The sequence below is a fragment of the Brachionichthys hirsutus genome, chromosome 4 (genome assembly GCF_040956055.1).
Source record: "Brachionichthys hirsutus isolate HB-005 chromosome 4, CSIRO-AGI_Bhir_v1, whole genome shotgun sequence".
Classification (NCBI taxonomy): domain Eukaryota; kingdom Metazoa; phylum Chordata; class Actinopteri; order Lophiiformes; family Brachionichthyidae; genus Brachionichthys; species Brachionichthys hirsutus.
In genome coordinates this window covers 12,885,048-12,901,478 of record NC_090900.1, presented here as the reverse complement: position 1 = coordinate 12,901,478, position 16,431 = coordinate 12,885,048, and the positions used below count along the sequence as shown (strand labels likewise).

Sequence of the window (16,431 nt, the reverse complement as noted above, 5' to 3'; positions counted from 1 at the left end):
ACCTGTGCGGCGGGTTTAATTAGGGCCCGGCCTGCAGCACCTGTGCGGCGGGTCTAATTAGGGCCCGGCCTGCAGCACCTGTGCGGCGGGTCTAATTAGGGCCCGGCCTGCAGCACCTGTGCGGCGGGTCTAATTAGGGCCCGTCCTCCCCAACACCAGGCACTCTCATGTCCTCCCTCACTACGTCCATGTCTCTTCTCCTGGGTCGACCTCTAGCCCTGTTCCCTGGCAGTTCCATCCTCAGCATCCTTCTACCGATATAGTCTCCGTCTCTCCTCTGGACATGTCCAAACCATCAAAGTCTGGTCTCTCTGATGATGATCTCTGATGATGATCTCCAAAACGTCTAACCTTCACTGTCCCTCTTATTGTCTCATTCCTAATCCTATCCAACCTGGTCACTCCCAAGGAGAACCTCAGCATCTTCATCTCCACCACTTCTAGCGTGCTGCCTACTGTCAGGTGTTATTTTAAATTAAACAAATTAAAAATCTAAGTGGTGTGGTCTACAATGGGGCAAAAAATAATAATATGTGCAGATAATGGTTGAGAATAACATGTCTGATATGTGTGTGTGTGTGATCTAAATGTAAGAAGCATTTTCTATTGCAGTCAGTGGAGGAGCGAATTTAAAGCACTTACTATTATTATTATATAATTATTACTGGTTGTTTAAGGCTAAATAAAGTAAAATTAATCATATCTATGAAGATGATTAGGTGGTTTGCTGTGGCCCCTGACGGCACGTTTGTTTTCTAGTAAAATAAATAATCTGCAAAGTAAATAACAAAAATATAGATTTCACATAATATCTAAGTATCAGACCACAATGACTTGACTATGAATATACAGAAGAACATAAAGTCGTGTAATATAGAAAGTGCATTACTTAATCACATAAAGGGAAATACGTTTATTGTTGAATACAACCTCCATTTAATCACCACTTTAATTACAAATTATTATCATTATGGCATTCACAAAAAGAAAGGCCAAACATACGTCATCGATGCAGCCAATCAGCGCCAGCCTTTCTGCACGACGTCACCAAACTACCAGCACCCGGAAGTTTGTAAGTTTCCTCCTTCGTAGTACGACGGACGTCAAACGTGTGTTAAGTGCGGCGTTATAACCAGCGTAATAAGCAGCAGCCTTCGCACCGGGAGACATTTTCATCGTTTTTAATAAGTAAACGGGCTAACCTTTTATTTTTCGTTAACCAAAACTAAAGCAGCGGAAGGAGCAGCTCCGGAAGTCACCATACATCACCGAGTCAAGATGCTAGCCTCCAATCTGCTGACGAATTACTACACGGAACTCCACGATGACCGATCACACAACGTGAGTGCTGCTGTAAAGTTCTGTTCGTGTTCTGTCCACGGAAGCGTCCGCTATATCACGAAAGGACAATCGAATCCGTTTCGCTAAGGTGAAAACCGGGGTCAAGTCGGTCGCCTGGGTCGTACTGTGCGTAATAACGCGGTGATGACGGCACCCATTTTTAGGTTCTGATAGTGACGGCTCAGATTTCAGTTTCTTATTTCCAAAATGTTTTAGGTGGACAAATACCTGCAGCATTTTCAGCTGTCAGATGAGACATTGATGGATGTGTCGATAAGGTTTCGACGGGAGATGGACAAAGGCCTGTGCAGAGACACTAATCCCACAGCTGCAGTCAAGATGCTGCCCACATTTGTACGCTCCACTCCTGATGGAACAGGTGATAGTTCTTATCATGTAGGAGCTCTGTGTGTAAAAACGCTTAAAGACCGGCAGCAAACACAAGCAGTGATTTCACAGTTGTCCTTTTTCAAACATCATCTCATATTTTATGCTGTATGTTGCTTGGTATTTGGATTAGTCCCTTTAATGTGCAGCATTTTATGATCTATGATATGTTTTGTTTATTGAGTAAGAATGAAAACCAGGCATTGGGCTCTTTTAATTTGTTATGGGTTTTTTTTTCTAATCAATTTTGAGACATCACAGATGAAAAAAATAATTGATTAGTTGAAAAACAAATCTCTGTACATGTGTATGTGCAGTTTTCTCAATGTGCAATGGGCATGCCGGCTGCATTAATACCCACCAGAGCTGTTTTCTCATTTTCCAAAAGAGCAAGGTGAATTCCTGGCTCTTGACCTTGGCGGCTCGAACTTCCGGGTGCTCCTTGTGAAAGTAATGGCCGACGGCGAGCAAAAGGTGGAAATGGAAGATCAGATTTATGCCATTCCTGAAGACATCATGAGGGGCAGCGGGACAGAGGTAAGAAGCGTGGCATCCTGCTGATCCTACCGTACTAGCAGCGAAGGTACTCGCCAGAGGGACAAAGGTTTTATAAAGTATGAACATCGACTAGAAAGGAACTCTCAGATCGTGGTCCTGCGTCAGTAGGGTTGAACTTTAACCCTTAAACCTTTAACCGTTAAAGGGAGAACATGTCCGATGTGACCACTGATAGTCAGTCTCTATCATTTGGAAAAACAAACCTGCTTACTGTGGTCTCTGTGGAACTCAGAGATGAGAAGGGTGATGTGAACATTTAATTGTGCAGTTCTTCAATCAATTCACAACTGAAGTAAATTCAGTCAAGTAAGCCAAGAGGGATTGGTTAGGGACACACACACACACACGCACACACACACACACACAGCTCTGGTTACTAACAGAATTGACTTTATCTCTCTCTGCAGCTGTTTGACCACATTGCTGACTGCTTGGCTGATTTCATGGAGAAGATGGGCATAAAGGATAAAAAGCTTCCTTTGGGTTTTACCTTCTCTTTTCCGTGTCGACAGACAAAGTTGGATGAGGTGATTATATCTCCTACTTTAAGTCATATTTTAATCATGAGTCTTGCACAGCTCACCGCGATGAAAGCATTATTTAAATTTGCCAGTACAAATGGATGTCACTTAACAACGTACTCATTTAACGACCACCCGGAGTCACGACGGGCTTCCTGAAACTTGAAAGTACAGTAATACCAGTATACGAGTACGATATAATAAATATATACAGTGGTTTTATTATGAAATTAACTTTGAGACAGACGATAGCGCCAATGGCGGCGTGCAGTGCGGAGGAGGGCGAGAGAGTTAGACGGTTTGTAGACACTTTATACCGTAATTGTACCTTTACACAAACTTAGATATACTAGTTCTGCCTCTGGACGGCTTTGTGTTCTTGTAGCATCCTTCTATTTTAGGAATGTACATATCGTAGATGTACTCCGTTCGTACTGCCGTGCCAAATCCCTGACTCGGACGCCACGGTCGTGTTTATCGATCGTTTCATGTCATGTCGTCATCGTGCGTCTTTTCTTCTCGCTCCCATCCTCACCACCCGCTTCCTTTGGACACATCACTTATAATGAATACTCACAGATACAGCCAGAATCCCGTAAATAATGAAAACGCAACACGGGAGACGAGTACGGAAGCTGGTGAAGACCGGAACAGCCATCTCGCGTCAGTATCTGGAAGGCGCTCGTATCCGGAACGCTCGTGTGTCGAGGTGTTACAGCGTGAAACAATTATGTGCGATTAATGAATCCGTTCTACTTTGAAGCAAAGCAGCGGCAGGTCAACCAAACGACTTTTACCTAAACGAAATTATTGGCTTTGGTCATGCAGCCGTCGGTCAAAAACATGGGAAGGAAAATGGTGTTGAACGTCTACCAGTCTGTCACTGTTACTATTCATTCAAGTCTAAAAGGAAAACAACTGATTATCTGTTTCTTTCATTTCATTTTATTTGTAGAGTGTTTTGATATCGTGGAACAAAAGCTTCAAGGCAAGTGGAGTAGAGGGAAAGGATGTGGTCAGCCTTCTGAGGAATTCAATTAAAAAGCGAGGGGTAAGTGTGCAAATTATTATTTTATGGTTCCTGATGTGCTGCTTTCAAAGCTCTGCACACATGCAAGCACGCGAACTTAGGAAGAAGACCTAGAAAAATATTTTTGCGCATTCAGTCAAGTTTAAACATGAACTGTCATAAACATGGCACAATCCAAAATTAACTAAATGAACGAATGGATGTATTTTTACTTTAGGAGTTCTATTTCTGAATCAGTTTAATATTTTCCTGTTTTTTTTTTTATGTTATCAAATGACAGGACTTTGACACTGACATCATGGCTGTCATCAACGACACAGTGGGAGCCATGATGACCTGTGGCTATGATGATCATCACTGTGAAATCGGCCTCATTGTGGGTGAGTCCACAGTGAATATAAACTATTAGTTATTTATTGCCTTGTAAAGCTCTAAATGTTATCACAAGGAGAGGAAGGGTCAGTAGCATTAAAGGGGACAAGACTCACTCTCCCCATGTTTCTACACTATTATGGTGATTTTTGGTCCTTATCAACCCCAAAACAGATAAATAAACCATCCAGTCAATCCTTCGTATTTTGGGTAGGTCTGTAATCACCTCCTGAAACAGGTCTGGAAGAAATCGCTCCCCTTCTGATGCCAGAAGGGGAAAATGTGCACAAGATGTGCGTCCCTGTGTCTGGACTCTCTTCACCTTAACGGTGACGAGGAAGTAGAGCCGAAAGGCGAAGCGCTCCATTTACCGGTCGATCTCCGTTTCTACCCTCACCTGTGGTCACGAGCTTTGGGTAGTGACCGAAAGAACAAAGTTGCGGGTACAAGCGGCTGAAATGAGCTTCCCCCGTAGGCCGGCTGGGCTCTCCCTTAGAGATAGGGTGAGACACTCCGTCATCCGCGACCGCGAGAAGCGTGGAGTCGAGCCGCTGCTCCGCTGAGAGCAGCCGGCCAGCTCCCCGTGCGCCCCCGTGTCTGCGTTCTGCCCGTCCACGCTCTACGGCATTTCCCCTTCATAAAGTTTATTTTTGGTCATAATGTTCCGACGAAAATGGGCAAAATGGTTTTAGTGTGTGGTAAACACTTTGAACGAGACGCTTTATGGAGCGGGAGATAGAAAGAGATAGACACCGGCACAGTGTCCGCGATACTGCCGAGTCCCGACGCTGGGCCGGTCCGCCATGGTGAAGAGGGAGACCTCCGTTCCTACCCTCACCTGTGGTCACGGCTTTAGAGCGGCTTGAGACAGAAATGACGGACGCTGTCCTGCAGCATCTGTTTGCTATTCTGACCAAAGACAGATATTTCATATACGTGTTTTGGATCTGCATTAACTTGTGGAGAAAGTGTACAATATGTCACCTTTAAAGCTGTGTTCTCATTTTTGCGCTAACTCCCCTTTGCTGAAGGCACGGGGACCAACGCCTGCTACATGGAGCAAATGAGAAACATTGAGCTGCTGGATGGTGATGAGGGACGCATGTGTGTCAACACGGAGTGGGGCGCTTTTGGAGACGACGGTGCCCTGGATGACCTCCGCACCGACATTGACCGGGAAATAGATGCAGGCTCTCTGAATCCTGGCAAGCAGTTGTGAGTGTCTTTGAGATAAAACCCCTCTGTAGTTTCATTTAACTTCAGATTTCAGTTATAACTTTAGAATTTGCCAGGAGAGAGAGTTTTTCTGTAGATGCATTGATTTACATTTGCTTGTCAACTTTGTCTAATGGATTGCTTTTATTTTATTTTATTAAAAAAAAAAAAGTGCATATGCGGTATTTCATTATTTATTGCAGGTTTGAGAAGATGATTAGCAGCTTGTACATGGGGGAACTGGTACGTCTCATCTTGGTGAGGATGAGCAAACAGCAGCTCCTGTTCCAGGGCAAGACTTCAGCAAAGCTCCTTACCACCGGAAGCATCAACACCAACTGCATCTATGCCATTGAAAATGAAAAGTTAGTGTGTGTGTGTGTGTGTGTGTGTGTGTGTGTGTGTGTGTGTGTGTGAGAGAGAGAGAGAGAGAGAAGGTTGACTTGTTTGGTTTACACATTAATTAATGATCATGAATACTCGCATAGTTTGAATGAGCAGCACTAAATGGAATTTGGATCTCTTTGAAAAAAAGAAACCTGTGTACTTGGTGATGCTGCAGCAGCAGTTGGTAAATTACATTCTCCAGTGATCCTGTTGAAGGGGCTTAGAATTATTTCACTCAGTGAGTCAATGAATTTGATCTCTGCTTTACTTGCAGAGATAACGAAGGTCTGGCATCGGCTGAAAGCGTGCTCCTGGGCCTGGATCTGGAGCCGTCTGTTGAGGACTGCATAGCCACACGGAGGGTGTGTCAGATAGTGTCTACGCGTGCCGCACACTTATGTGCTGCGGCTCTTGTAGCGGTACTACGGCAGATTCGTGATAACAAAGCAGCTGAGAAGCTGCGTGCCACTGTCGGCGTGGACGGGTCTGTTTACAAGAATCATCCAGAGTAAGTGTTCTTTAATAACATGATGTAATTCATAGAATCACGCGTGTAAAATGAGGTGAAGTGAAGATTGGTTGCCATGGCATCACCTAGCCTGACCATTTCTTTTTTCTTGAACCTCAAATAGCATCTGATTTGAGATTTGTTTTTATTGAGATGACAACATTGTTGCAATTTTGCATCCTCACTAAAAAGACATTTATTCTGTTTCTTTAATAAAAACTTGTCAAGTCTGAGACGGCATGTATTTAAACATGAATCAGATGTTTTTACCTTTAATACGCTTGTCTTTGCATCACAAAGGTGGTAGTAAATTGATATTGAAACAGCACAGATTTAACAAAATACATTTTTGTCTTTTAGGTTTCCCCGGAGGCTCCACAAGATGGTTCGTCGTCTTGTGCCAGACTGTGATGTACGCTTTTTGCAGTCACAGTGTGGCAGTGGCAAAGGTGCCGCCATGGTAACAGCAGTAGCCTACCGTCTTGTTGCTCAAAATGCTGAGCGTCAGCGTATCATCAACAGCCTCATGTTTAGCCACGAACAGCTGCAGGAGGTGAAAAAACGAATTAGTGAAGAAATGGCCCGGGGTCTATCAAAGGAGACCCACGAGGAGGCAAGCATCAAGATGCTCCCTACTTACGTCACAGCCACACCAGATGGAACAGGTAGCTTCATTTCAGAAACCGTCCTTCCACTGGGTCTGTTACCGAGGGAAGCTTCTTCTTCTATCTTATGTTTGTCACTGCAATTCTCATCAGAGCATGGCGACTTCCTCGCGTTGGACCTTGGGGGGTCCAACTTCCGGGTGCTGTTGGTGCAAGTGCATAGTGGAAAGAGACACAAAGTAAACATGCACCAAAAGATCTACAATATACCACAGGAGATCATGCAGGGCAAAGGGGAAGAGGTGAAGCATTACTGCTGTTTGAAGTATTTCAGAATTTCATTTGACGATGATGAGAGAAGCCAAAAAGATGACGTTGATGCTCATCTGGAATGTTTGTGAAAGTATATAATCTCTTATAATGTTTGAATCTTATCTCCCAAAACAACAACATCACTATATAGATGATAATTATTTTTAATCGTCTCTTGTATGCCAGCTATTTGACCACATCGTAGACTGCATCGCCAACTTTCTGGAATACATGGGCATGAGAGGCGCATCCTTACCTCTAGGCTTTACATTCTCCTTCCCCTGTCGTCAACTCAAGCTCGATCAGGTAAAGTTTGACTCGAACATGCTTCTTGTAAGTCTAGTTATAAAACAAATGTGTCTTTACTGTGTTTTTATAAACTTGCCTCAGTCATTCTTAGCTGCTGGAAGTTGTAAAAATCTTTGCACTATGGAGAGCAGCTTTTAGCTGATGGTGAAGTGGACATAAGCACTGAGTCACCATGATTTTTATGCCTAGAATAAAAAAGAGAGAAATCAAATCACATGTTCAATTTAATGAGATTTTACAAGTCCTGAAGTTGTTTCTTATCATTTCTTAATTTTCATAATTTTGCATTTTTAGGCATGATTGTGAAATAGTACAGTGCTTGTAATGATAAAGGTTATGATCAGTCTACATATGCACAGCCCAGTACATCTCACAGTACATGCGTGGTTTCATTGAAAGTCCGACTGCTTTTTAATTGGTTTTTGTATAAACATAGTCACACGCTTCTTTCTTTCTTTCTTCCAGGGCATTCTTCTGAAATGGACAAAAGGTTTTAAGGCCAGCGGATGTGAAGGACAAGATGTTATTACATTACTTAAAGATGCTGTTCGCCGTAGAAAGGTCGGTATACATATCTTAAATGCATTGTCAGAATGCCTTGTAAAATATGTGGTGTGAAAAACACTCCATGTGAAAGATATATATGGTGTGTATGTTAGCAGATGATGAATGTAGCATGAAGTGTACCTGCAAAGGTCTAGGCAGCTGACAAGCATCACCAGTAACCACCAGCAATTGGGCTGCGACTTGTTAAGACTTGTTAAGTTTAAGATGTGAGTGCTAGTTTCCCGTTTAGCAGATCTCCATGTAAGGCAGGGTTTTTACATTGAAGACGTTTGACTTCTTTTGTGTTTTAATCGAATCGACAGCTGAGGATGTATTTAATGTTATTTCCAGGAATTTGACTTGAACTTTGTGGCAGTGGTGAATGACACAGTTGGAACCATGATGACCTGCGGCTACGAGGACCCTAAATGTGAGGTTGGGCTCATCGTAGGTAAGCCTGTCCAAACCCCCTTTCCTCTCTAGTCTCTGTCTCTGTGATTAGACAGCAGGATTATTGTACAGCTGTTCAGTTTTACAGACCGCCCTCTTCCGTGCATAAATGGACTTGTATGTTTATACTCAGGCACAGGGACCAATGCCTGCTACATGGAAGAAATGCGGAACATTGAACTGGTGGAGGGCGACGATGGTTGTATGTGTGTCAACATGGAGTGGGGAGCGTTTGGTGACAACGGCGAACTCGATGACTTCTGCACCCAGTTTGATCGCATTGTTGATGATTGCTCCAACAACCCAGGGAAACAGAGGTATTTGGACTGGCTATTTATGGTATATACATCATACTCTAGCAGGGGTTTGAAGGTTTGGGGCAGATCGTAGGGTCAGAAATACTTACCGGTAGGCAAAAATAAAGCATTCTGAGGGCATCTGAGGGGGAAATTATTGTTCTTGTATTCATTTTAGGTCAATATTTTTAAGGTCTTGATTCTGCAACACACTCTGGGGAAAGTGTCGGTTGAGACAGCTGTCATAGAAAAACAAAACATTGCAGCATTTCTCTTATTCAAATTATTCTCTGACAAAATAGTATCATGCTTGAGCAAACATTGGTGTACCGGTACATGAATGGCTGAAATGCACTGGATTTGTAGCACTGCAGTACATCTACTTTGGAACATTGTGCATCACTGGATCCATCACAATTCAGTCTTTTCCTAATGGATTCCACAGAGGTAGACTGGATTTTGACTGGATTTCTCAGACCGTTCTTCCTCCAATCTGTTAGATACTTGAATAAAGTATTCTGTTTCCTATAAACAATAATTATGATGCTACAGCCTTTGAGGGTTTGGCAGAGATAACAATCACGCCATAGAACACACTTTGAAGAAATGGGATGAATATTTCCCTTGGGTTACGTTCAGAGCACATGCAGGCAGCAGGTAAGGAAAATATATCTTGGCTAATATAACCGTGAGGAGTCGCGACAACAAATCAACGTTCTCCACTTCACCTTGTCCTTTGCATCGTCCTCCTCAACACCAGCCACTCTCATGTCCTCCCTCACTACGTCCATGTCTCTTCTCCTGGGTCGACCTCTAGCCCTGTTTCCTGGAAGCTCCATCCTCAGCATCCTTCTACCGATATAGTCCCTGTCTCTCCTCTGGACATGTCAACCATCAAAGTCTGGTCTTTCCGACCTTGTCCCCAAAACATCTAACCTTCACCGTCCCTCTTATTGTCTCATTTCTAATCCTATCCAACCTGATCACTCCCAAGGAGAACCTCAGCATCTTCATCTCCTCCACTTCTAGCCCCGCCTCCTGTCTTTTCCTCAGAGCCACTGTCTCTAAGCCGTCCATCATGGCTGGAAATTAGGGAACAATGACAGTGAGCGTGTCTGCATCCATACTTCCATCCATTTTCTTGTCGACGAGATGTCCTGGATCGTCTCATCGACGCTGCTTTATCCGCCTTTCGGCTGACGGGTGTTGCTGGAGACTTTAACCAGCTGACTACGGGGAACACCCCGGATGAGACGCCTCTTGCTATGCTTTGCTCAGCAGTAGAGACATGAAATCTTGAGGACCCACATTGCTATTACTATTGCACAAGTTGTATAAAGTCAAGTTAATTAATTAATTATCAATGACGTTATCTCAAACCACGTTACTAAAAAAGTGAAGATCTATTATTTTGTAATTACTGTACTATAAATGTTTTAACTGTATACAGTCAGAAGGCTATCAAGTACATAGATGCAGCTAACACCCATGCGATCTATCAAGCTATTAAAAACTTACTGTAGCAGCTAATAAAAACCAGCAGGTGTGGATTGTGTCTCTGCTGGACAAGTTCCACTTCTTGCCCTGTGTCTCACGGCTCTCCTGGGTCATGGCTTACTTCCGGACTCTATGCTGGCAGTCTTGCTGGTCTCTGTGATAAAGCAGGAAAAGTGGGCTGTTCCGACAATTATAGAATGAATTGCACACGCAAAAACACGGCGGATACCATGTATCAATTTATGTTGTAAACAAAAGTTTTAATTTTATAACTTATAAGAAATGTTTATGGTGAAAAGAAAATAATTGAATCTGCCCCATCATACTTTGTTGGCATTCATCCTTGAAAATAATGCAACAGACCATATATTACTTATTTTTCCAGTTCTGCACGAGTTAGGTTAAATATTTAGTTGTGTATCTTCCATTTGTTTGTCTTTTTCTCTGAGGTATGAGAAGATGATCAGCGGCATGTACCTGGGGGAGATAGTGAGGAATGTGCTGATTGATTTTACCACTAAGGGCCTGCTGTTCAGAGGCAAAATGTCTGAGAGACTCAAGACGAGGGGCATCTTTGCAACAAAGTTCTTGTCACAGATTGAAAGGTGAGATTGTTCGAGGCTAAGTGTTCCTTCACTGCTATATAAGCATTGTCAAGAAAGACCAAAGCTAAAGTTACATCTGTTCTATCTGTTGATAATTAAGTCAATTTCCCACATCAGTCCTTTATTTGATATATTTTGCACTTGCACTTTGTCAAAATATATTGCTTCAGTAATCAATTAAATACTGGCGTTGGTTTGTCTGTTAGCAACATAACTCGAAACTTTATAGACGGAGCTTGATGAACTTTTCAGGAAGTGTTGGGAATGCTACCGGGGACAGTTGATTGCATTTTGGTGATGATCCAGTAGAGAGCCTGGATTATGTTATCAGTTTGAATTTTTCAGTAACATTGGAGTCAATGGAGCGTCAAAATGTGTTCCTCAATATCTCTGTTGATTATTGACCAATGTTTATGGAATTTGACACAGTCATGTAGGGTGGGGGCCTCTGGATCGCATCCAGAATGAGGTCAGGAAAAATATTAAATGTTAACATTGAAAACTCTATTTACGGATTCAAAAATCTGTTAAAAATATGCATCGACACTTTTACTTTTCTAGTTAAATATATGTTTGGAATTTGTTGAAGGAGAAAGACAGAAACAAAGTTAAGAAATAAAGTAATCAACAAGTTCATTCTCAAATCCTGAAACTTTTCTGTGTAGCTCGAAGCATTTTGAGCTGTAGGTGAACACAGAGAAAAACATTAAAGACACAAAGACGTGTCAACCTAATTTATGGCCCGTTTTTCTCTGCCTGTGTTTTATTAAGCTACAGTGGAGATACTATATTCCAGTGGCCACATATAGCAGAGATGAGAAAAGTCTCCTATCAGAAATGCCCTCATGAAAGAAACACTCCCAGAACATGCAATTAAGCTGATGAAAAGAGCATAAAACATTTATTGGATTATTTATTTATTTATATTTAGCAGCGCTTTTGCTGTCTTGTCTAAGTTGCCTGCCGTGCACCTTGTTCTTCAGTTAGTACGAAAGCAGCACGTTTCTTATGTAATTTCCTCTCTTCCCAAAGTGACCGTCTGGCCATGCGTCAGGTTCGCTCCATCCTGCAACACCTTGGCCTCACCAGCTCCACGTGTGACGACAGTGTCCTGGTGAAGGAGGTTTGTCGCGTTGTTTCCAGGCGTGCGGCTCAGCTGTGCGGTGCTGGGTTAGCCGCTGTGGTTGACAAGATACGACAGAACCGCAACCTCAATCAAATTTCCCTCACCGTGGCCGTGGACGGAACCCTTTATAAAACACACCCTCAGTAAGGATCAATCATATTGTTTATTTAATCCACAGCCATAAGAATAACAAGAAGTATACTTATTATTATTTATTATTCATTCTTGTGTTGGAATATCAAATATCAGAACACATTTTCACTCCTCTCTTCAATACAATTTCTTCAAGGGATGTAAAGTTTCTAATCTATACTATATTGCCAAAAGTATTTTCTCAGCATCGGACAATTTCATGCGCCCAACTTTGTGGGATCAATTTGGACATGGCCTATTCCTGTTCCAACATGACTACGCACCAGCATACAAAGCAAGTCCATAAATACATGGATGAGTTTGGTGTTAAAGAAATGGAGTGGCTTGCAGAGTCCTGTACTCAACCTGATCGAATGATATAGTAATAATATAGTGTACTGTATGTAATATAGCACTGAGAAAAGTTTTTTTATCTTGAAAATTAAGATTGTTTCAACAGAACTTTAAGAAGACAGTGCTTTGGAATCGGATTTTAGGGCTAAACCTTTTTCTTTTCTCCCTCACTGAAGTTTCTCCAGCATCATGCAAGAGACACTGAAGGACTTGACCCCACAGTGTGAGGTGACGTTTCAGAAGTCAGAGGACGGAAGTGGGAAGGGAGCAGCACTGATCACAGCGGTGGCCTGTAGGACCAAGAGTGAAGGGCAGGGTTAAGCAGGTAGAACCAGCTACTGCAGCAGATTTATTGTTTTTACCAGGTCACCAAAAATAATACTCTGACCCGAATATAGATCTTGAGTACTAGAATGATTATTTTGTGTGCGTTACTGTCAGATTTTGGTGTTGGTGTGTGTTGTCATTACTTGGAAATGTAATAGATTAACTTCAGAAATTACAACTAGATGATTTGCACATTTAATAAAATGTGACTGTTACAACATATAGGGCTTGTTTCACATTGGCACACAATTGATTGTACCCTCAAACCCTCCGGGTTCCTTGGAGTCCATACATTTTTATACTGATCCAGATGATTGACTTTCTAAATATACGTCCCTCCAAGATCAGATTCTTCAAAGTGCGTCACAATAAAGATTAAAAAAAGAATCAATGTAATGAAAGAAGCTCAAACATATTTGGAATCTTTCATAGGAAGATGAAAAAGTTACAATGTCAAATCAGATTCTAAAAGTAGAACATATTTATATATCAGATATATATATATATTCTGAACTCTGGTAACTTTTCCGTCATAAGGTTAAAGATAAGCAACAGTTTTGAAAGGTTGAACTCACTCAATGTTTGTGAAGTCATGTCTCAAAGTGTAATTTTTACAGTTATAGATGGAGAATTTAAATAGGAACTTGAAGAAGGACTTTTTCATTCGTCTCTTCCCTCTGCTGTGACTGTTAATAAAGCATAGAACTATGAATACGCCATATTGATTATTGGGGGCTTGTATCTACCAATGTTCTTGATGAAGAAGTACATGACAGACGACCTGAGGGGGGAATAAAGTTTCACATTAAAATCTCTCCAAAAACAATGTGTCATCATTATTATCCAGATGAAGGCCACCGATGCACTCCTTAAGTTACCGGAGGAACTTAAGGAAATCTGTCCACCACCATCTGTCCTTCTAGGTTCCTGTCCTGAATACCAAACTTTCCATCTCCTCCATAATAAATCAACTTGAATCCTGCTCCTCAGCTTCTAGCCTTGCTTCCTTTCCTCCTGGTCTCCTGGACACACAACACATCCACCTTTCTCCTCATCATCATGTCCACCAGCTCTCTAGATTTGCCTCGACCTGCAGAACCTACAGATATTTTTGTTACTAATGTTACTAATGTTACTAATCCATGACAAAATCATTATCACACATCCTCTGCAGAGACAGTGAAGTATCTTCTTCTTCTCATCTTATTGTTGCTTGTTGGCTTTCAGGACGCTTTGTTCCTGGGTTCTAGATCTTCCAATCAGTCTTTCTACCTGCATCACATGAATTCCATCTTTGAGACAATGTGGTAAAGATAACCAGCGTAATGATGGATCTACATCCCGTAAGCTGCTCCAGCTGACTGTTCAAACAAGCTCGCTTTCAGTCAGACTTCTCATGGCTGACATGTCTTGGTTTGGATCCCCCCAAAGTGTCTTTGTAAAAACATCTGAGAGGAACAATAAGCAATCGATCAAGGCTACACCGATTCTGATATTGATCTTGCCACTGCTGATGCCATCTTCGATGTGTGGGCACTCATGTGACCATTCCTCATGAGCGCCTTGATCTCTCCAGGAATATTCTATACAGTTATTGCTGTCTTCCAGCTAACTTACTGGCAGATACACCAAGATGGATGATGGGTCATAAAAGAATAATTAGCAATCCAGATACAATCATTTATGTGGAAGTGAAGAGTCACGAAGGAGGTCATGAAGAGGCGAATGAGACTTCAGAGTGTGACGCTTGTGAGTGAAACCGATTAAGAAAGCAAATACATGAGATAATTAAGAGCCAAAGCCAAGTTATAATTCATATGAATAATGGCTGAATGGCTGAGGTGGCACAGTGGTCTCATGGTTAGTGCCTTGTCTCGCAGCAAGAAGGTACTGGGTTTGAATCCTATGTGCAAAGTTTGTATCTTCTCCCCATGTCTGCGTGGGTTTTCTCCTTCATGTCGCGCGCATTCTTCCTGGTTGGACCGCCGTATTCCTGCTTCTACTAAACTTCTTCAGATTAAGCCACAAAGAGCTGAGTCATCAAAGTGAAATCACTCATCAGAGTTCATCTGTTTATATCAAATCGCTGACTGATGGGCAGCACCATTGTAATCAAAGTCAGAACTGACGACAGCATGTACGCAAAAATAACTTCATCAAAAACACATTTTCACTTCAATGATTTTATTTATCGCGCAACATAAAACAATATTGTGGACTTTTTACCACATACACTATGTATTCACATATTACACCATACAGCTACAAAGAGAAAGAGACTGAACAAAAACACGTTTTTTTTTTTACATACTGCATCCTTGAAAATAATATAATTAACCCAGAACAATCCTAAAACTCAAAAAGGAATGTAGCTGCCAGTTGTGTAGGTTCATTTTTATTAATTTTTTGGGGTAAGGGTCTGAGTCTTTGTTCCAAATTTAAAGTGTGTGTTAAATGAGGTGTTCCACGGACTTCTAAAAGTGGGCGACAAACAGAGACGCACGTGTATATTTAAGTGTTTGTGTGAGAAATACAAAATATAGAAGGTGTTCAAAGGAAGTGCGTGGCGAGGGAGAGGAAGAGGGAGGCAGTACACAATTTCTATTCTTGTATTGTTCAAATATCTTAGCATTCAGTTACCATTATCATATACAGAAAACCCAAAACATACTTTCAATAGCCTTTGGTACTTGCGCTGTACCAAATGTGAAACCATGATAACAGTCTTCATTCAATATGATTATTTATTCCTAGTTTTAATGTGTTCAAGTACATTGTGGAATGAACATTAATGGTGAACGTCATCGGCTGTTTTGAGTCGCTTCTCCCTGCCCTCAAGAAGAGATGTAAATTTGCAGCGTTTGTAACAAAAGACTTCATAAAATCAGCACCAGGGCAGCTTCCGATCACGTGAAACTGCTTGAGTCAAGCGTACAGTTCTCCTGACATTCGAAGAGCTCAGAAAAATATTTGTGGCAAATATTGATCCCTCACATGTTTTTTTTTACACAGTGAATTTTAAGGTGTAGCACCAGCTGGCAGACCCTCTCATCTCAGCATGAGGTTGGAATGTGGCACCTATACAGAGAAACATCCACCAAACCCGTGAGACATTTAGGAATTTACAAAGTCATTACGATGTCATGTACACTGTATTCTCAGCACCCATTGTTAGGCAATTGTGTGTGTGTGTGTGTGTAAGCCATGTGTTACTGTCAAAAGCCCAATCCCACTGGTCATGTGATTAATACAAACTAAACAGGGGCATGATGTGTACTTAGAGAACTAGAGCGATGTAAAATGATAGACGCGTCTCCAGAAACAGGGAGCCGTCTATTACCTGATAGTCTGACTGACTAGAGATTGCTGAGCCACGTCTCCCTAAAGATTCAACTCAGGCTAGTGGAGATGCTAACAGAATGCTCCTAAAACATCCTCCACTTTGCACATGATTATTGGTTCATGTATTAACAGCAACTCCAATTGTATTAAAAGTGTAGTTGAACATTTTGGTACAAACATATTTATGCATGCTAAATATGAATTGAAGGCC

General features: G+C 41.8%; 1 protein-coding gene across 1 annotated transcript; it reads left to right on the top strand.

Moving 5' to 3' along the window:
* The first annotated feature begins 1,236 nt into the window (after window positions 1–1,236).
* Window positions 1,237–13,704, top strand: hk2 (hexokinase 2). Its single transcript, XM_068761029.1, has 18 exons — window positions 1,237–1,341; window positions 1,558–1,720; window positions 2,117–2,265; window positions 2,694–2,813; window positions 3,763–3,858; window positions 4,118–4,217; window positions 5,241–5,424; window positions 5,628–5,789; window positions 6,086–6,319; window positions 6,680–6,984; window positions 7,078–7,226; window positions 7,423–7,542; window positions 8,011–8,106; window positions 8,443–8,542; window positions 8,675–8,858; window positions 10,784–10,939; window positions 11,972–12,208; window positions 12,728–13,704. Exons 1-18 carry the CDS (start codon window positions 1,279–1,281, stop codon window positions 12,870–12,872), a joined length of 2,763 nt encoding a protein of 920 aa, XP_068617130.1. The 5' UTR covers window positions 1,237–1,278; the 3' UTR covers window positions 12,873–13,704.
* Window positions 13,705–16,431: the final 2,727 nt, after the last annotated feature.